We start from the raw sequence: 20,751 nt of genomic DNA, 5'->3' as shown, positions 1-20,751 counted from the left end.
GGACTGAGGTGAAGGGGAGGCAGGTGTGCTTTCTAAGGCTGAGATGGGACCTATTTCTTTAATGTCTGTAAGCTGTGACCTGAATCATGCACGGAGTCCAGTAAGACCAAGAGAGATGGAGAAGGACAGGCATGCCTGTGCACAATGAACAAAAGGTCCTGGCGACTAAAGGAACATAGATAGGATGGCAGAGAACTAAGTCACAGCCAGACCAGTCAGGAGAGACACCGGAGTCCCTGATGACAGCCACGTTTCACCAATGTATGGTTAGAGGAGAGAAATGAACAGGCAGAAAGATGAGTCTGGAAGATGTAGGGATGGGATATACCTTCAAAGAATATAAAATATGACACTTAAATACATGTAGTTATAGATATACGCAGGTACCGTATACACGACTACATGCAAATCCTTGTCAATCTTTGTAACCTTTATTTTTTGAGATGGTAACTTCATGATCGATATACACCCATCAGATGGAACTGCTCCAACAAATGGCGGCAAATATTAGCAACGAATCTTCGCTACTTTGTTGATTGGCATAAAGAATGTCAGCTCGAGTGTTTCATTAGTAACATAAGTGGCTTTCAAAATTAATGAGTTGACTCTGGTCCATTATGCAGACACTCGTGGGACTGCGTGAATAGATTTTGAGAATCTGAGGAGCCAGAAGCCTCTCACCTCCAGGAGGGATAATTCAAACCTAGAATCATCTGCTTTGCAACTTCACAGAAGGCTTGAGACCGGATGGACTGAATGTCCCTGCTTGAAAGCACTGCTTTCACCCCGAGTGCCTTCTGAAGGCTGGAGTACGCATAAATGGAGCTGACCACAGGGCAGCTTTTGTTCTTCTCTCCAGACAATGACTGTCCAAGGCAGAATCAGGTTGAAGGCCGCCTTCAGCTGTAACCGCCCAGCAAGTGGCAGATTTATGATGGCGGTGCTTATGATTTTTTACCTTTTCTGAGCCTCCTAGCAATGGGTAACAGGTCCAACAAGAACCTGAAGTTGAGTTTGGATCAATTATAATCACTGGATGAAAGTCATATAAATATGTGAGAACCAGGGCAGCGCTAAGGATAACAGGTTTCTGGTGTTAGTAGTTGTCTCCCTGTCCTCTGGCTCAAATGTTCTCCCTGCCCTCTCTTCGGCAATGTCCCTCGTGTCTTAGAGGGGGTGGTATAGATGTCCTTAATCATGCACGGAGTCCAGTAACACCAAGAGAGGCGGAGAAAGCAGCTCAGAATTCAGTTATCATATTTCTCTGAACCTCGAGCAACTGCAAATCCCTGCATTCATCTCAGTCTGCTGCAAAGAGAAACTTCAAGGCTGAACGTAGTATCTCTGGCTATAAACAGAATTCTTTATACAGCAGTTTGGTACCATGTCAAAATTAGCAAAACCATAGTACTCCACCTCCTCTCCCAGGTCTATATAATCTTGGTTGCTAGGCACAACTGTATAGTAAGACCCTCTTGCTGAAGATACCGCACACTTGGTGGGAGGACATAAAAGAAACCATGCTGGTCTGAAAAGTGCTACGAAGGCTGCTGGGAGAGAAAAGACATTCGCTGCCTATGTTTCTGTGAGCTATGAGAACTACATAATGACACAGTGTGCGGTTTCTTCAGCAATAGAGTCTTAATGTATCATTCGGGGGGGGGGGGCATCCAAGAGCATAACCATAGCCTGTGTTTTGAGGGCTGCTGGGACTTGTCTGGTCAATACTCCCAGGGAGGTTATCTCACAGTCCTTGGCATTATGCTTAGAGCCACGCATCCTTCTTTAGCATTAGTCAAAATTCTGGGGCCCAGATTAAAGAAGCCATACTATAATGACAATAATGAAAAGCGTATGTATCAGGTTTATCATGTGTTAAGTGCCATAAAGAGTTCTCCATTGATTGTTTTATATTATCCCTTCTTAAAACTTTATTAGGAAAATGATATTAGAGCCTAGCCTGGTGGCCCAGGCTTGTAATTCCAGGTAATGAGGAGGTTGAGGCAGGAGAATTGTGTAGGAGCCCACTCCTACAAGGTCAGCTAGGGTTCCTAGATAGGGGATCCTCGAGGCCAAAGAAAAGTCAGAAGAAACAGAAGACAGGATAGAATCAGGAGGTCTGTCTGGTCATGCCGAAACAACCAAACAGTCCAGAGTTTATTTCAGAACTTGCTTCTATACAAAAGCAGAACAAAGCACAGCACTGGTCAGTCAGTATCTAACCACAAGACCATCCCTGTCCTTGACTGAGCAGCCTCCTCTCCAACACACGCTTGCTGCTTGGAAGCAGCCTTATTTTCTATCTAGATGTTCCTGAGGTTTGTCATCAGCAATATCCTGTCTATTAGATAGAGTGTTCTTTTCTCACGGGCTAAATCAGAAGTATCTCGCAGCCCTCAAGGTTATAAGAAAAAGTAGAGCAGGCAAGCTTGAACTCAAATGACTTCTTTAAGTCAGAAATGACTCCAGATGGAAACTGAGTCACACGTGGGCTCCCACAGAATCGCCAGTTCGTGGCCACCCTAGGCAACTTAGTGTAACTGTGTTTCAAAATAAAATAAACGTAGAAGTTAGTAGTTTAGGTCTTTAGTAGAGTGTCTAGGATGTACAAGGCCCTAGAGTCAATCTTCAGTACTAGAAAAAAAGGAGGGGATGGGAGGGAGGAAGGAAGGAAGGAAGGAAGGAAGGAAGGAAGGAAGGAAGGAAGGAAGGAAGGAAGGAAGGAAGGACTGACTTACTGTTCAGAATCTACATACCATTACCTGAACAGGACAGAAGAAGAGTGTCAGATCACATGTCCCTAGAGTTACAGGCAGTGTGAGCTGCCCAGTGTGGGTGCTGGGACTAGAACACCAGTCCTTTGTAAGAGTAGCAAGTGCTTTTAACCACCCGATCATCTCACCAGCTCCTGCTTGCTTGTATTTTTGAGACAAAATCTTATATATCAAGCTGGTTTTGAATTTACTATATAGCTGAGGTGGGCCTTGAATTTCTGATCCCCTGTAACTTTGTCCCCAAAGCTGAAATTACAGGTGTCACTACTCAACTTACCACTGTTTATTATTTTTTCCAGAATATTTCATAATTTTCCTATTTTATTTTTATTACTTTTCACACAATACACACATGGATCACATTCACCTCTCTTCACCCTCTCTTCTGCCCCATCTTTCCTGATGACCCCCTTCTTCCCAGTTAGCTCCCCTCTGACCTTCCTGACCTTCTTTGAATGTGTGACCCAGTGAGTTTAATTGGGGTTGCTCGAATGACTGAGGGTCGGGGCTTATTTAGTGAGTGTCTCTCCGTTTCCAGCTACAGTTGTAATTTCTGTCTGCATATAACCTTGTGTGTCTGCTATCTCTGATTCCATCATAATGTCTGTGAGATTGAAACAGACTGCTTTATACACCCGGAGTTAACTCTCTCTTGTTGCTGAGTGCCATGCTGCTGTTAATATACCATGTTGTGTTTATGCACTGGTAGACATTGGCGTTGATACCAGCTTAGGGCAAAACTGAATCACATTCTTTTAAAGTAATTTTATGGTCATAGTTTTTCTTTTTTTTCCCCCAGAGTACAGATACCCAAGAATGAATATATATATTACTGTGGCTGATATAGTAGAAATTTGCCTACTGTCTTTTAACTATGACTCCACACACCCCACAACATTTAGAGTTGTCCTCTTCTTCCTTTTACTCAACGAGTGTGTGTCATGTGATTCCATTGTGGTTCCGAGTCCATTTTCTTGTCATCCAACTTTACTGAATAGCTTTTAATTGTTTAGAAATAAATTACTTAACTTTTTGCTCATTTAAAATACTAAATCTTAAAACTCATTCACTGCAATAGTTGTAGATATATTCCGTTTGTAAAGTCTTTATCAGACATGTAGCATTTCGCTACCTTTGCCTTGCCCTCTCGTTTTATGTTGGTTTGTAAAGATGATTTTTTTTTGTTTGAAAATAAGTGTGCATTACCTAATACTTTTGGGTGTTAAAGAGTGAGCCAGACACTGGGGATTGAACCTCTAGGGTGGCGTGTGCTAGATTTTGGAGTATAGAGTGTGCGTGCCAGGCAAGTGTTGAACCACTGAGATAACAGGTCCAGGCCCAATGTGCAAAATTTAGCTTTTGTTAGGTTTATTTTGTTTATTGCTATTATTGTTCAGGTGAGTGCCAGCATGCATACGGAAGTCTGAGGACAACTTTTAGGAGCCAATTCTCTCTCATGGCTCCTGGGGACCAAAATCAAACGGCCAGGCTTGTGTGCTAAGTGCAGGGCTCTCCCAGGTGATGAGAGAGCAGTAGAGAAACAGCCAAAATGAACGCTTCATTAAGGGAAAGGTTTTCACATTGGATTACAGAGAGAAGACATCCAGAGGCATCTGGAAGAGTCTAGAACAGAGAAAAAACCAGAGTGGGCATGGCCAGGGCTAGCCAAGTGGGGTATGGGAAGATTACAGGGTGGAGGGTGAATAGCTGGGGCGGGGAAGGGCCAGGAGGCTGATGTGAAGTTTAAAATGCATAACGCTATTCAGGTTAAGTTGATAAATGTGTGCGCACTACAGAAAATGGTTCCAGGCATATATGGTAGGAATGCTCCATTTTGAAATACAATGTGTATGCAATTTTAAAACTGAATGGATTTGCTTTTTCCTGAAAATCAAGCCAAGCTAAAGTTTTTTCAGAGAGGAACATTTTACTAAAGCGTAAGTGAAAACCCCCGGGGCAGGCAAGCTGCAAGTAAATCTCGGCAGCTGCCTGGAGGAGGAAAGCAGAAAAGCACCTGCAGGGTGGGAGAGGGGTGGGGCAGCCGAATGGTGGATTGGCATCCCCAGGGTGAGGGTAGCGCTTTAGGGATATGCCACAATAATTAACGCTGCATATAGAATGCACCCATTATCTGGCATGCAACTTTTGCTCCTAAAGAGCTGGTTCTCTTAGGGAGACATTGATAAAGCCAAACCTTTCTCATGAATCAAGGCTTACTGCTAGGGGCCACTGTAGGGGACAGGTGCTGCTCAAGTGACCTGTGCTGGTGCAGGAGTCCAAAAGACACACAGCACCCTGTGGTCAGTGGGAAGCAGCCTATGGCACACCGCTTGTGATGATCCAGTCCATCTTGCAATCCTGGATCATGTTGGAGCACGCTCTTGTCTTCCCATGACATACCTCACAGTCCTGAAACTCTCCTAAGAATCTGTCACAATTGAACTAAAAATGATCTGAAGGTGTCAAAGAGTCTAACTTAAAAGTAGACACTTATCTTTCATGTGCCTCTAAGACCTGGCCTTGGATGAGAATAATCTGATTAACGGGGCTGCCCACCATGGAGGACAGGCTTTAAGAAAATAAGGCTCAATGACTCGGTGAGCTATTGATCAAAGAGAGTTTATTCACAGAGCTTTTCAGATACAAACAAAATAGTACTTTTTTTTCCCTTTACAAAATGAATAATGAAGTAATTGTGGTATAGCACAGTAGAATAATGGGCAAGAGAAAACAAGACCCAATAACTGGAGAGAGGCCTGCCTTCGCTCTCATACCTGCAACTGAATTCTCACCTACAGTGGACAAAAGCTGTCCTGTTTTTATTTCCCACAAGGGTACTGCAGCAGAAGCTAATCAGATCACTACCGCGTGTCTTTGAATAGCGTTGAAATACAAAGGCTTACCCCTAAAGATCTGCAGAAACACTGCAGATGTGCGGCTGGCATAAAGCGTTTATGCAGGATATCAAAAATACTGCTAGAGCGGCTTTATTGGTCCATGGACTAGGCTTAATGTACGCTTTTATAAAGTGATGCTACTGTACTGATGGATATTTAAAAAACCAGGAGCAATGGTGCACAGCTGACCCCCTGTGCCGTGGTGTGATGACGTGTGTATGCGCGCGCCTATGTGTGTGTGCATATGTGGATGACGTGTGCGTATGTATGCATGTGCTTTTATGTGCTTTCAGGCTCAGTCCTCATCTTCAGGGAATGTCTGCTGCAGGGTACTTACCCTGCTTCCTAAGATAATACTGTGTCTACTAGCCCTTTGGACTCCCCTAGTCCTCGTCTTTTTGAAGGAGAACGAAAATGAGATCCTCGTTTGCATATATAGATTTGCTGTGTGTGTGATATACATTAACAATACTCTGTGGAATAGAAACATCCAATGTCCTGCAGTGTTTTTAGCCTTTGGTCCATTTTCCTCCACGGTCCCATATTCTCCATGCTTCTGACAACTTCCCCACCACCCTCCCTTCCTATAGAACGTTCCAGATTCAGTCAAATTGCATTCTATTGACATTGTACTGGCTAGAACCACTATTCCACCTTGTGAAAGTAGCTGATGCTTTGGCCCCTTCAGTCCCCTGTGGTCCATCCTCTCCTCCACTTGCTCCCGACGGCCTGGTCTCAGTAGGGGTAGTGCTTCTGCTTCTTGCCCGAGAAGCAAGCCAGCCCCGTGCACAGCAGCATGGCAGCCGCAGCCCCTGCGCCGGTGCAGTAGTAGGCCCAGCCGATTTCACACTTGCCTGGGGACAAAGCAGGGAGAGAAAAGCAGACAAGGATGAGTATGACCTGGCGGAGGCGTGGTTACATCTTCCAGTGTGCCCGCCATGGGAATGAAGAATGGAAGAATAGCTGTGTGCATCTCCACAGGTCCCAGGTCTCTGTCTCACGTCAGCTAAGAGAACCAGAGAATCTGTATGCCCTTCTATGCATGTCCACACTCATGGCTGTAGCAAAGGAGGAACGGCAACCACAAGGACATGAAGGATGATGACTATATCTGTTCTCACCTTTGTGCCAGACTTGCATGCATGTTCAGGCAAAAAAAGGACAAAATACAGGAACAGTCCTCCTACAGAGGGGACCCATTTGAGGGACAATACTGCAGGGGACATTTGACAATGCAGAACGTGTCAAATGACCCACACTCTGTGATCTAAACTGGAGAACACGACCTCCCAGCTTGTCCTGGGGCTGAAACCCACTTTCAATTCAAAGACCATTTAATGGAGAACACAATGACCAGGTCAAAACAGGTCCTAACTGCCCGAAGTAATGACATACTTGAAACTAGAAAAATGTTGATTTTTTTTTCCCCATATGCTCGCTCATTGGGTTGATTCTTCTAACAGTGCTAGGAGATGGAATGTTGCTCATAGTCCTTCAAGTTCATGTAATTATTCAGAAATGGAGGCAGGGTTCAAACCAGCGTAACAATCAGAAGTCTTTAATTCTAAATCGCCTGTCTGGGTTGGTGGAGGGGGCTCTATGTTCCTGAACTTTGGCGAAGGGTCGTTCATGAAACAGTCTTAGTCTGAAGCCCCTAATGTCACTCAGCTCAGAGCCTTTCTACTTCAGTCCCCATGGTGCTGGGCTTAGAGGCACGAGGTGCCATGTCTGGCTATCTTGTTTTTTTTTTTTTTTTAAATCTTTTTTTATTGAGAAAATGAGAAAAAAAACAAGTTTCCACCTCCTCCCAGCCTCCCATTTCCCTCCCCCTCCTCCCACCCTTCTCCCCCTCCCCCCACTCCTTTCCCCCTCCCTTTCCAGTCCAAAGAGCTGTCAGGGTTCCCTGCCCTGTGGTAAGTCCTAGGTCCTCCCCACTCCGTCCATATCTAGGAAGGTGAACATCCAAACTGGCTAGGCTCCCACAAAGCCCGAACATAAAGTAGGATCAAAACCCCTTGCCATTGTCCTTGGCGTCTCATCAGCTCTCATTGTTCGCCATGTTCAGAGAGTCCAGTTTTATCCCATGCTTTTTCAGTCACAGTCCAGCTGGCCTTGGTGAGTTCCCAATACATCAGCTCCGCTGTCTCAGTGGGTGGGTGTACCCCTCGTGGTCCCGACTTCTTTGCTCATGTTCTCCCTCCTTCTGCTCCTCATTGTTTTGCAGTGACATCCGAGTTACTCTTTTTTATATGCATGGCACATGAGCCCTCTGTCTATTCCTTTGGTCTCTGTCCTTAGTTCTAGCTATTCCTGTTTAGAACCTATTTTTTCTTTCTGCATTTTTTGGGGGGGGGCAGTGTTGGGGATGGACTCGAGAGCCTTGAGCATGCTAGACAAGTACTCTGCAGCTTTGACCATGCTAGACAAGTACTCTGCCCCTGAGCTGCATATCCGGAATGCTAACCCTTCTTTCCTCCCATTTTATCATCTTCCAACAGCAGCCAGCTTCCTCCTCATTTATTCTTGCTTACATGTTGTTAGATACCAACACACTTGTATCTAACAGGGACTGAACGTACCAACCACAGAAAACCATGCCTCCTTTTTTCTCTAAGTCATATTTTGCTCTGTTCATCTGTAAGATAATAACAATATCTCACTACCAAAATATCAAGAGTGTAGATCTATCAGGATACCCGAACTATTTTAACTAGACCTTTTTAGTTGCATGTCTAACTTGCTCCATGTACAGACACAGCCGTGTGAGCTACTGGCTTGTATTAGCACTGCAGGTAGAGGTGTTGTAATGAACAAAGGCAAAGATCACCCCATTTCTTGAAACTTCCATTCTAGAATGAGGCTGAATTGAATATACAAATAGATGGTATTTGTAAGCTATAGAAAGTTCTAGGGAGGAAACAAAGAGGAGGCATCAAGAGCGGCACAGCTGGCTGGAGAGTTTGCATACCATAGAAGCAGTCTCGGACATGACCCGGGCACACAGACGACACCACACTATCCAATCCCTGTCTCCAGTGCCGTCCTTGATTTCCTCCTTCTCCATCCAGAGATGATGGGAAATAGTAACCATGTAGTTATTGCTTTTGCACAAAATCATTACACATTCGTTCTTCATGGGAATAAATAATAATGTGTTTGGTCCTCAGAGGAATGCGATACACAGGGTACCTAGGTATCATTCAGGCAGGAAACCGAAGTCAAGAAAAGCTGGAAGATGACACAGTTGGAGGCTCTGTATGAACGCACACTTCCTGTCCTATAAAGGGGCTCACTGTTTGCCTCTGGATGGACGCATACTTCCAGTTCCATATGACTGAGGCACCCAGCCTTGAATGCCAGAGTGCTTCCCTGCCTCTCCGTCTCCACTGCAAAATGACCAACAGTAGAACAGCTGACATTTTTAAAAAATCAAGTCATTCTTTTTTAGATCTTTGAATTCTCAAAACTTGATCTCCTTTCTGTGGCCCGTGGGGTCCTTGGTGCGCTGTGGTCTTCTCGGACCTGGGGGCCACCTTGTCTTCGGATTACACTGGGCAGCTTTATCTACAGCACTCTGGGCTTGGGGCTCTCCACACACTCCCCGCTCACCCAAAAACTCTATTTCCAGACCTTCAGGGAACTAGCTCCTTTTCAACACTAGCTCTCAAGGGTCAGACCACCCACCCCTACTTATTTCCTCCTACCACCTACTGCCTCCTCTGCCTTGGCTTCTTCCACTGCACTTCCCAGGGCTTGCAAACACTGCGTGTGTATGCCCAAACCATTCTCTGTTTAGAATAGAGGCTGGAAGTTTCAAGACACAGGGATGGTCTTTGTTCCTTCCCATACCTCTGTCTACAATGCTTTATCCATCACAGACACTGGGTGAATCCCTGCAGAATGAGAGGCAAAGTGAAAGAAAACCAGAAAGGAAGGAAGCAAAGCCGACAGGCATCCAGGCTCCTGAAAAGCGAGTCTGGCGGTTTAACTCTAGTCCAGTTTTGGCACTGGACTTTAAAGGGAAGTTTTCCAACCCCATTTCCAACATTGCTGCCTCCCACAGGCTGCGCTGCATTTAACAAAATAATAGATTCAAAAGGGTCATGTCTCCAGCTCGGGGTGTGTCCCCAGGCACAATGACCTACCCCAATACTGGTCAACTGCAGAAGTGTTTTTCAAGGATGACAGCATTCCTGTTTCATGGCCACATTTGCTGACAGCCACAAGCTGTGAGCCTTGGGAACCATCATCACTGTGAATTATTCGTTAACCGAATTAAATAAATCTGGAAGGACGAATTAGCAGGCAGCTAAGAGTAGCCAGTGGCTTAGAACCTTTCCAAGAGTCAGCAAAATGTGTGGTCTCTCTGTCCCACACAGGGCTCATAACGTGGAAGGCCACCCATCGCTCATCATTAACGGATATTGACCTACGCACAGCCCCTGACCTAATGCAGAAGGCAGAGTGTATTAATGATTGGACGCATTCTCAAGAAAGAGTAGCCGTCCTGGATAATTGCTGGAGAATGTACGTGTCACTGTAGCTGTGTCTCTTAAAGATGATAAAAGGAGCTACGGAAGGGCCGACAACCACAGAGCCAAGGTGAGAGGGATATCACCCACGCCGTTTACTGCAGGGGTGTTGGAAGTTTCAAGTCTAGGGGTCCTTAACTGTGGAGAGCTGCAGCTGTTGGCACTGTGCTCTACCCAGCCCTCTGGATACTAGTCAAAGCTTCTGTTTGTATTTTTGTGAGGGACCCACAGTTGTGAGCCTGTTCCACCTTGACGGGAGGTCAGAGAGTTGGAACTTATTTTTGCTTTTTCAAAGTTGATGACAACGGGTGTGGCTATAAATGAGAGATTCTGATCTAGGGTGTGGTTAATTAGTATTTGGGGTATAGAGGTGGATCCACTCCACCTGGACCAAAGGTTGGAGAATTCAAGTCTATTCCTTATATCATGATAATGAAGTCTGTTGCATCCCACCTCTCCTTTTGGAGTGAAGTATATAGGCATGTAGAAAACAAACGAGGTGAGTTCAGTATTCACTGAATGTCCCTTTCAATGCTATTCTGTATCTCTGTCTCTTATTTCTATCATATCTATGTTCCTTTTGCTTAATGATTCTAATCTTCACGCTCCTACCCTGTAATGTACAAGTCATATTGAAGCTGGTCTTCGACAATATTTGACCTCTTACAGTTTATACTGCAGCTTTCTCCCCTCCCAGGGTCCATGAGAGATGAGAGACAACTTTCCTCCCCTCTGATAGTTAAACAGTTCCCTCTGGCATGGCTGTAGTCGATGGTAGACTTAAAACTGGTGTGCCATTGTCAACACTGATGGCTTCTTTCCTCCTTCGTGGACTTATTCCGCAGCATAAGGAAGCTTCCAGATCATCTGAGAGTTCAGGCTGGTCCTTACATCAAGCTGTCATGTGCCTCCCTGCCTTAGTGTTTGCTACCTTGATTATCTGTTTAAGGAGGCCGCTTATTTGTTTCCCAGCTGCCCGGCAGCTCGGACCTGAAATGGTCACACAGAAACTATATTATTTAAAACACTGATTGGCCCATTAGCTCTAGCTTCTTATTGGCTAACTCTTACATATTAATTTAGCCCATTTCTATTAATCTGTGTATTATTACTATGAGGTTGTGGCTTACTGGGTAAAGTTTAGGCATCTGTTTCCAGCGGGGATACATGGCTTCTCTCTTACTCCGCCCTTCTTTCTCCCATCATTCAGTTTGGTTTTCCCCACCTACCTAAGTTCTGCCCTATCAACAGGCCAAGGCAGTTTCTTTATTCACCAATGGTATTCCTACACACACACACACACACACACACACACACACACACACACACACACACAGAGGGGAATCTCATATCAGATGTCTTCCTTCCTGGTTTCTCCTAGGTACATTTCATGTGTGTGCATATGGGTGTTCATGTGTATATGGAAGCCAGAGGTCAGCCCTCAATAGTTACTCTTTAGGAGCTGTCTACCTTGTTTGTGAATGCATGCTCTCTCATTTGCCTGGATCTCACAAGGGTTCATCAGCAGCCCCAGGGATCTGTGTGGCTCCACCAGGGCAGACCCTTCACATGGTTTCTGGTCCTCATACTTGCACGGTGAGCACTACTGCCAACCATCTTCCCAGGCCACCTTGACACATTCCCTTGAATACAACTTTGCATTTAAAGGTCTGCTCTGATGACCTAGATCCAAGACAGCCATGGGTGAAGCAGGCTTTTCTCATCTGACTTTATCATAGGCCCGTGAAGTGTCTTCAGTTGTTGAAGGTTTGCCCTCCTTACTCACCATGCACCCACTCGCATCTTGCCATCTCTGAAAGACTAAGGAGAGAATATTGGGAGTGGGGGTTTGGAGAGTGCAGTATCTGTCTGCATTACCAGCTTCCTGGGGCAAACACCGTTCTTTGTTTTGGCCTGAGTGTACTTGTAACTTACCATCGCCGTATCTTAAAACCTACAGTCAACCCAGGAGACCAGGTGCATATGAATAGTGAGTGGACACTAAATAAAGATTCTCAAAGTGTTTGAGGATGTGAGAAAATATGTCCCCTGACTAACCACATGCCATACAATTTCCGTGATTAAAATTCAGCAGCTGGCTAAGAATCAATATGAGCAACTTAAATTTAGTTTGCTTTAAAAGAAAAATATCCCATTATTTCAGACACAAAGAACTCCATTGACTCACAAAATCTCGTCAAACTGGCCTCAAACACATACATATGTGCACAGGCATGAACATATTCATGCATGGATGCATGCAAGCACTTGCAAGTGTTTGTGAATACTATATGGATACATGTCTGTACACACGTACATGAATGTATATGTTCTCACACACTTTTTGAGAAGCAAACCATAGATAGCCAGGATTAGCCTGGTAAGAGTAAAGACATAAGCCCATCTGAAGAAATGCTAACTGGTCAACCCCTGATTTGTTTTATTTGCCTCTATGGGTGTGTGCAGTCCTGAGGAGGCCAGAACAGGGTGCTCGATGCCACGGAACTAGAGTTACAGGCAGTTGTGAGCTGCAAGTGCTCTCAACCACTGAAGAGTTTCTCCACCCCCAACTGGGGGATTCCTGACCCTTCCTCTATGGTGATCTATTTCTCCCTGGCTTGCCCTTCCCGTCTTCATGTTTCTGCCCTTTTCTGCTTTCATCACCTCATTCATTGATCCAACAGATGTTTATTGAGCGATGGCTGTTTCAAGTCGGGTGCTGTGGACTTGGCTGACTACGGTGAATACAACCTCTGCTTTCAGAGGAGAGGCCGCCTAGTCCTAAGACAGCCATTAAATAGAACTCACACAATTACGTAATGGCAAGTGTGAGATGGGCTTGGAGAAACACTCCAGGATGCTGAGACAGCAAAGCTGGGGACACCTGCAGAGCGTGGTCAGTGAGCTGAAGGGGTGCATGGCCTAACTCGGAAGTGACATTGAAACAGAGCCCTGGCAGCTGAGGAAGGGCACACCAGGCACACATGTGGGAGGCCGTCACAGAGAAATGGGGATAGAGTTAGGGCTTGCGAACACATTGTTCAACACGAGGTATGGGTACTATGTACTTGCACTACCAGGGACGGGCAAGAGGAATGCTTCTCAGTTTGAGAGCTTCACTTTCATAGAGCATTCCTCTGATTTTTTACTTCTGCTATAAGATAGATACATTAGATATTCTACGTTCACAAATACTCCTGATTCTCCAATTATTTTTTAAAACCAGTCAGGAACTGGAAATATCACAGCAAATACCACTACACAGTCGGTCTCCTGAAGCCTGCTTTCTGTTGGGTGTTCACATCAGTTAAACATATAGAACATACATATAGAACATGCCTCCTATAAGAAACAGCTCATCAAAGTAGCCTCAAATGTATACAGAAGTGCACACAGGTATGCATGCACATACATATACAGACACACAAGCATCCACATATCCACACACAAATGCAACTGTGCACACCCCTTTGGTGAAGCAAGATCAGCCTGAGGTGTCAAGACTTATGCCTGTCTGAGGAGACTGAAGCACTAGTTTCCCTAGGCGTCCTCAATTCTTGATTCTTTCTCATGGTGGCAAACTAGGCCTAGAAGGACATTTTTTTTGTTGTTGTTGTTCCTATTGTTATTACCTCATGAAAAGACAAATGCAGAGGTGAACTGTCTGCACTGGATCTGCTGGCCAGAGACGTGACAATATTGTCTAGACCTCTTCAAAGGAAAAGAAAATCAGAAGAATCTACTCTGAACTCGGTTTCCTGCCTAGAACCCAACACTCAATACTAGAGACGCAAAAATTAGCAACGTGTCTTACAGCTGCAGAATTAAAAACGTCTTCCAGGATACATTAGGCCACTAGCAAAGAGGAAGTCTCTACATTCCTATGTTTTAAAGAGCAAGGTATGCTATGAGTTGTAAAGGAACTAAATTAAACCAGGAAATAGGGGCCCCTCTCTCTCGGCCTCCCCACTCCGCGTGTCAGGGCAATAATGCTTGTTATTATAAAGCAAACAGAAAGCATTTTACCAGAGGGTGAGTTTGGTCTGTGATCTTTCAGGAAATTAGAGAGGCAAATCTGTTTAAACTTTCCCTTTTGCACCCCGTGACGCTTCGTCAAACAGGACTCCAAGCCTGCCTGCTTGGCAAATTGCTGCTTTCAACATCGGGGAATAGTCTTCTTGACAGCTAAAATAGAGGTTAATGGGACAGAGCTGTGCACCGCAGCCACCTGCCAAGTCCGCAGACAAAGGCTCCCTGGCAGCATTCCAGGACCATACCCGGTGGCGGGGTACAGGGTGAAGTGAGGTGTGGCTGGCTTTTGCGGGTGATTCAATTTAGTTTTATTGTGCTGCTTTTGGAAGTAATAAGAGACAAGGAAGGAATGAAAAGGACCCTACAGCAGATCCAACTCACTGGAGCTCCCCCCGCCCCCATCTTCTTGTCTTTGACCTTGTAATAGAACCTCCACTTTTTCATTAATTAGTTCAATTCATATTTCATACTCAAGATGCTATTGCACTGGCCTGTTTCTTTCTGTATGCTGATGCTCAATACCACACACAATGCCTGGACCCCCAAAGGCAATCGATACCCATTTGTGCCATGAGTGGATATCAGACTTTATGCCAGGACTGTAAATAGAAATTCAACGTTTATAATTTTTTAATAGCTGTCAGCTGAAGACTGCAAGGAAGGGGTCCAATGGGAGGGGCCCTTCATTTAATTGTTTTTTTCGCAAGATATTTTTTAGGAAATTAGAGATGCAAATCCATTTGTATCTTCTTGATTCCTCAACTTGATTCTCACTTCTCAGAAGTATCCAGCTCCCGATAGGATGGGTAACTTGTCCCATAGCTCTAGTAAACATCAAACTTAATCGTGAACTTGGGGCCAATTAATCACAGAGCTTCCTCTTGGGTTCAGCTATTGTATAAGGCAGGTCTAGGTTGACTCTACTTCTCTTGTGAGTTACAGATGCTTCAGTGGAACCTATGTGCCAGAGGGAAAATGTCATATTTTCTCTTACCCTTTGATTTTTCCAGTCTTTTTAGAAGATTCTCCCCTGTCTACTTTGACTGTTTCTAGTTAAATGAAGGATCTGCCTTTTGAAGATTTAGCATCTGGTCACTGAGCCAGTCACAGGGCGCTGGGCACTCTCTCGGCAACCTGTTGTAGGGAGGCGCTGTACTAGCTTTCATTGGGGAGACATCAGTTGCTGTTCCTCCTGTGATCTGTGAGTCTATGCCTAAATAAACAACCCTTTATTATACTAGTTCTGAGCTAGTGTAGGATTTCTTTTTAGCGTTCGTCTTCTCATTAGCATACCAATATATAAATGTAAAGTTTAGATAGGGAAGAAGCAGGCATGTCTGACCTTATTCTTTCTGCTGTACAAAGAACAAAGGCAAGAAAGCAAAGGATCAATGGAAAGAGGTAGCAAATACTATAGACTTAAATACCACAGAAAGTCAGGTCCTTCCTACAGCTTCATAGTCGGACCCTTTTCTTATGTATGTTAACCAAAGCATAAAATAAGTTTATTGTCTACAGAATAATGTCAAAACCAAAGTTAAGCAAATTTCAATAAGAAAATAAGATACAGATGCGCGCGCACACACACACACAAGAAATGGAGGGGCATGCTTCCAAGTGTATGGAAACAGAAATTAATAAATAATATGGTTGGGAGGATAGTTCCATCCGTAAAGAACCTGCCACACAAATACCAGATCTGAGTTCATCTCCCCAGCATACACCTAAAAGCACTGTGTGCTCGTGACCCCAGGTTTGGGGTTAGAGCAGGGGAGTGTAGACAGGCAGACCACTGGAGTTCACTGTCCAGCAGGTCCAGCCAAATCTAGAACCAGGTTCAGGGAGAGACCCTTCTCCCCAGATAGGTGGAGAGTTATTGAGGAAGATATCTGATATCACTCTCTGTCCGCCGCACATGCCTGCACATGCATGCACACACACATACACACACATTAATAAACATGAATGGTATGCAAAATGAAAAACTGATATCATGACCACTCCCTCTCCAAAGTGGAAGGTCAAATCTGAGGACTTAGAGTACTTGGGTGGCAGGCATAACCTACTACTAAACAACAGCTATAGCCTATTGATCCTTTTTACTCTGAAACTTTCTGAATCAAAATATTGATCTTCTTTTACAGTCCACCTGCAAGTATGGCAGTGTAGGAGAATGACCACAGGGCAGATCTGCAGTCTGGGCACTCTGACTGCATCCTACTAAGGGAGTCACAGCTAACTACGCCAACTGAGCAAACCGCCTACAAATTAAGTCACTGACGATTAAGACGACATGCTAGCTTTAGTCCTGCAATCCGGTTGTGAATCGACAGGTAAATTAGCCCTGCGTGCAGACTCTCGGTGTCTAGGGAGAAGGGGACAGAGTGTCAATCCAGACTCCTGGGAGGAGCCATGAAGTGTGCCAGGGCAGCACTCGGGGGCACAGGTGGCCCATGTTCCTCAACAAACATCTCCGATCCTGAAAGATGATGTAGGTTTATACTCCGCGTGGGAGACAACGCTTTCTGAAGAATGAAAGGAGTTTTTCTAGCTGATACAGTTGAAAGACAAGGAAACGGTAATCCCCACAGAGAATTACTACAGGGCTTTTAGTGCCACCAAAGAGGTCCCCAGGCAGCAGTGCCAATGCTTCAGGCAAGACAGGAAGGCAGGAGGAAGGAGGGTGGGTGTTGTGAAGGTGCTGAACCTGAATGCAACAGAGCTTCCTTTCAATTCAGGACTCGCCCAGAACCAGGGCATCCTTCCTCTGTTTTCCTGACCTTTGTCTTCCCTCACTTCTGCCACCGAGGGAGTGTATCACAGGGTCATAGACTTCGGCACTGGAGGAATTTTTGAAAAGAATGGCACAGGTCATGATTGGTGATCTTATTCAGAAAAGGGCCTGACAGTAAATATTTTAGTTAAAAAGCAATCACAGATACCAACTATGTCAGTGAGCACTGCTGCCTGCCAATGAAATCTAATTTACAGAAGCATGCAGAGCAAATTTGGCCCATCGCTTGCCAGCCCTGGATCTGGGCCATCTCCTGTGTTCTATACACGAGCATAGTTGTCCAGGACACTGGTGACTGTCCCAGATCTCTCAGAAGTGGTCTCCTCAGCATGCCACTGGTCTGCTGGATTTGTTTATGATATATAATGTCCTGATTCACATATGAAAGAAGGCTAGTGTTGCTGCTAACCACAGCCATTCAATCTTGACTCTTTGCCTATATACTATATACAACCTGTAAGGACCTGCTGTGTCCGTCACTATTCTCTTGTCTATGACAGGCTACCTGACCAAGGAGATGTAGAGGAAGGAGAGTCATGTGGGCTCCTGGTTTTAGGAGTGGTCGGTCCATTGGGTGGGGAAGGCGTGGCCGAGCAGTGCCTTGGCATACTGAGCCTATGGCAGAGCTGCTTAAGGGGGCCAGAAAAGGAAGGTTAGACAAAGAAACTAGAATTAGGGTGGGCTGTAACTTCAAAGGCCTGCTTTCAGCAACCTATCCATGCCAGCTGGCCAGGCCCCACCTCCTAAAGGTCTCTTAACCCTCTCTAAACAGCACACAGTCTAAGAATGTGTTCCAACACACGAGTGTGTGTTGGGGGTGGAGTGGGACATTTAACAGAAACATGACACCTCCTTCTTTTTTAAAAAAGAAAGGATTATTTTTATTTTTTGTGTGTGGGTTTTGCCTGCATGTATGTATGGGCATCACATGTATGCGATTACTATTGAGGCCAGAAAAGGACACTGGCTCCCTGGAACTGGAGTTACAGAAGGTTGTGGGCCACCACATGGGAGCTAAGAGCTGAACTTGGGTCCTCTGTAAGAGCAGTAGGCATTCCTTCTTTCTTGGACACCTTCATTCTTTAAAGTAATTTCACATGCTCAAAGAAAAAGCATAGAGTTATTTAAGAAAAATAAACCAGTGTCATATTTCATCAGCAAACTACCATATCTGGGCACATCATCAGGTCTTTAGGATCGACTGATTTTAGAATCACAGGTTTGACTTGGCTGAAAATCAAAGTACCCTTCCCTGAAGCGTGGTATCTACAGTGTGCAAACATGTATACACACACGCATACACATACGCATACACACTGCTCCTGGTTCTTATCCCCCTCAGAGTGAACTAGCATATCTATGTACACTGGAGCAGGTATTATAAGTTGTCTGGAGATGAAATAAAATATAGATAAAATATAGGGAGGCTATATGAAAACACTATAGTGTTTTTAATAGGGAGCTGGACACACTTTGAGACTGGTCTCTTCAGTCTTTGAGTGCTAAGGACGACTCAAGCCAACATAAATTACTTACAGTCTTATGTGGCGGTGTGAAAGAAAATGGCCCCCAAAGGGAGTGGCACTATTAAGACGTGTGGCTTTGTTGGAGTAGTTGTTAGAGGAAGAATGTCACTGTGGAGGTAGACTTTGGGGTCTCATAGATGCTCAAGATACTGTCCAATGTCTCAGAGCACTTCTTGTTACTTGTGAGTCAAGCTGAAAGAACTCTCAGTTCCTTCTCCAGCACCATGTCTGCCTGCACGCTGTTGTGTTTCCCACCATGGCAATACTGGACTGAACCTCTGAACGTAAGTGAGCCACCACAATGAAATGCTTTCCTTTATAAAAGTTGCCATGGTCATAGTATCTCTTCACAGCAATAGAAACCCTAACTAAAACAGTTTACTTCTAGAGTAACGGGTGGGTGGAGGTTACAGGCAGGAGTGTGGGTGTTCGCAAAGGGGCCACAGTGGACGGTCCAAACCCAGCACAGACGTTAGCTCCTTCTTAGCTTAGTGGATGAAAATTCCTGGGGAAAAGTTGTCTCTGAAAAGGCATGACTAGTTAGAAGAACCATAGTGGTGTGGGAAGACTGGAAGCTTGCAGGACCAAAGGCTAATTGCCTAGCTTGGGCTATATTTAAGGCCCCTAAGGAGCCATTCCTTGCCTACATCTATCTGTGTTGGGACTAATATCCATTGACTAATAGACAGAACCCTTTAGGAATCTGCTAACATAGCAGACGATGAGTTTCCACCAACCCAAAAGTCAAAAATGTCATCAGAGAGCAAATTGCTTTATTCATAACTTTCTGTGTTCTGCAGCTATAAAGCTTCATGAAATTGCTTCCACGTGTGAGTATGGAACCTGGAGTGACCTAGCTGTGTATTTTCCAGGCCTCAGTCATTCTCATTTGGCTGTAGAATAAACTATCCCTCACTGCCTTTGACCTGAGAACAGCGCATTTGCATTGATAACTGCACCGTTGGAGCCCCTCCTGGGCCTTCCCAGTCAATACACTCTAGCCTCTCACTGAAGCCGTGTGCACTTATGGAAGCAGTACATACATATGCTTTGTAGGAGTGGCTTGACACTCTGGTGAAAATGCTGTGACCATTCCAGCTCCTCCTTCTAGGAGGCAACATCAGCAATCAACACATCCAGCTGTGATAATCCTCTGTAACCTGGCACGGCTGAATTCATGAAGACGGTGGTGGCATTTTGGCTCAGGAGAGAGTTGTGTACAACAAGAAGTAAACCATGAGTGGAAGGAAGATACTGATAGAACAAAAGGAGCAAGGAACACAGTGAGGATGGTCTAGGACCCGGGTGACCAGGTGATGCTACTCAATCCATCAAACGTCTCTGACTCCTGAGGTTTTCTTTCACATCGCAACACGCCTATTCATTTTTCCCTTGGTGTCAGATTGACCCAGGGCCCTCCCTCCACACTTTACACTGAATGCAGGTTCTGCATCCTCCATCCTGGCATGGCAGGAAGACAACATAACCACTGGAGGGAAGTTAAAGATGCTTTTACTCACCCAACCTTCTTTCTCGGTCCACATGCCTAAGAACTCCAAATACTCAGGTTCCTTTACAAATACAGTGAAATTAGGACGGGTGAAATGGCTCCCACAATTCTTTGGGACACCCCAGACACATCTATTGATATACGTCTTTGCACCATCCGTGTGAAAAGCAGTTTCCCCTTTGTCATATCGATGAGCTGAGTATCTGGCAGCCCAGGCGCTATTAGTCTTTACCCCTTAACACTGCAGTCAACCTAAAATCTTTACTAGCGATGTCTACCATTTGGGAGACACTGTCGCATGAACAGAGGTGGCCTTTGTGTCCACACCATGAAGTGACACAGAAATTGATCATCTTTGGGGATGACTAAAATAACCAGCTTTATTTGTCCAGTTTACTGACCAAAGACCACCAAGGTCATCGTTAGTTTCTGCCTGGGGCTGCTTTTAATAAAAGCAAAGACTTCCTGGGAAACTCAGCTCTTTGGTTTCTGGGTGGCCCTAAAGAAAGAGTCAAAACCCCAAGTCTGTCTCCCAGTGCTGTTGCTCGGCGAGGTCCAGGGCAGTTTTGTCCCAACCTGTGTGGAGATGGACAGCCTTCAACTGTGATGGTGATGGTCCCCCACTCCGTCGGTCACTGTCACATTTCCACTGAACACCCAGCAGAGTCTGCACACACTCTGCTGGC

General features: G+C 45.1%; 1 protein-coding gene across 2 annotated transcripts in view; it reads right to left on the bottom strand.

Annotated features, from left to right (window-relative positions):
• Positions 1-5,377: 5,377 nt before the first annotated feature.
• Lhfpl6 (LHFPL tetraspan subfamily member 6) overlaps positions 5,378-20,751 on the bottom strand; it is a 188,203-nt gene continuing 172,829 nt past the window's right edge. For both annotated transcript variants that reach the window (XM_075950728.1, XM_075950729.1), the window contains exon 4: positions 5,378-6,525. In XM_075950728.1, the coding sequence (XP_075806843.1) occupies positions 6,407-6,525 (119 nt within the window). In that variant the 3' untranslated portion in view covers positions 5,378-6,406. The remainder of the gene's footprint in view (positions 6,526-20,751) is intronic.

Source organism: Microtus pennsylvanicus, chromosome 16, assembly GCF_037038515.1.
Source record: "Microtus pennsylvanicus isolate mMicPen1 chromosome 16, mMicPen1.hap1, whole genome shotgun sequence".
NCBI classification, from domain to species: Eukaryota; Metazoa; Chordata; class Mammalia; order Rodentia; family Cricetidae; genus Microtus; species Microtus pennsylvanicus.
Note: the sequence above shows the minus strand (reverse complement) of the source record. Positions and strands in the feature narration are given on the sequence as shown.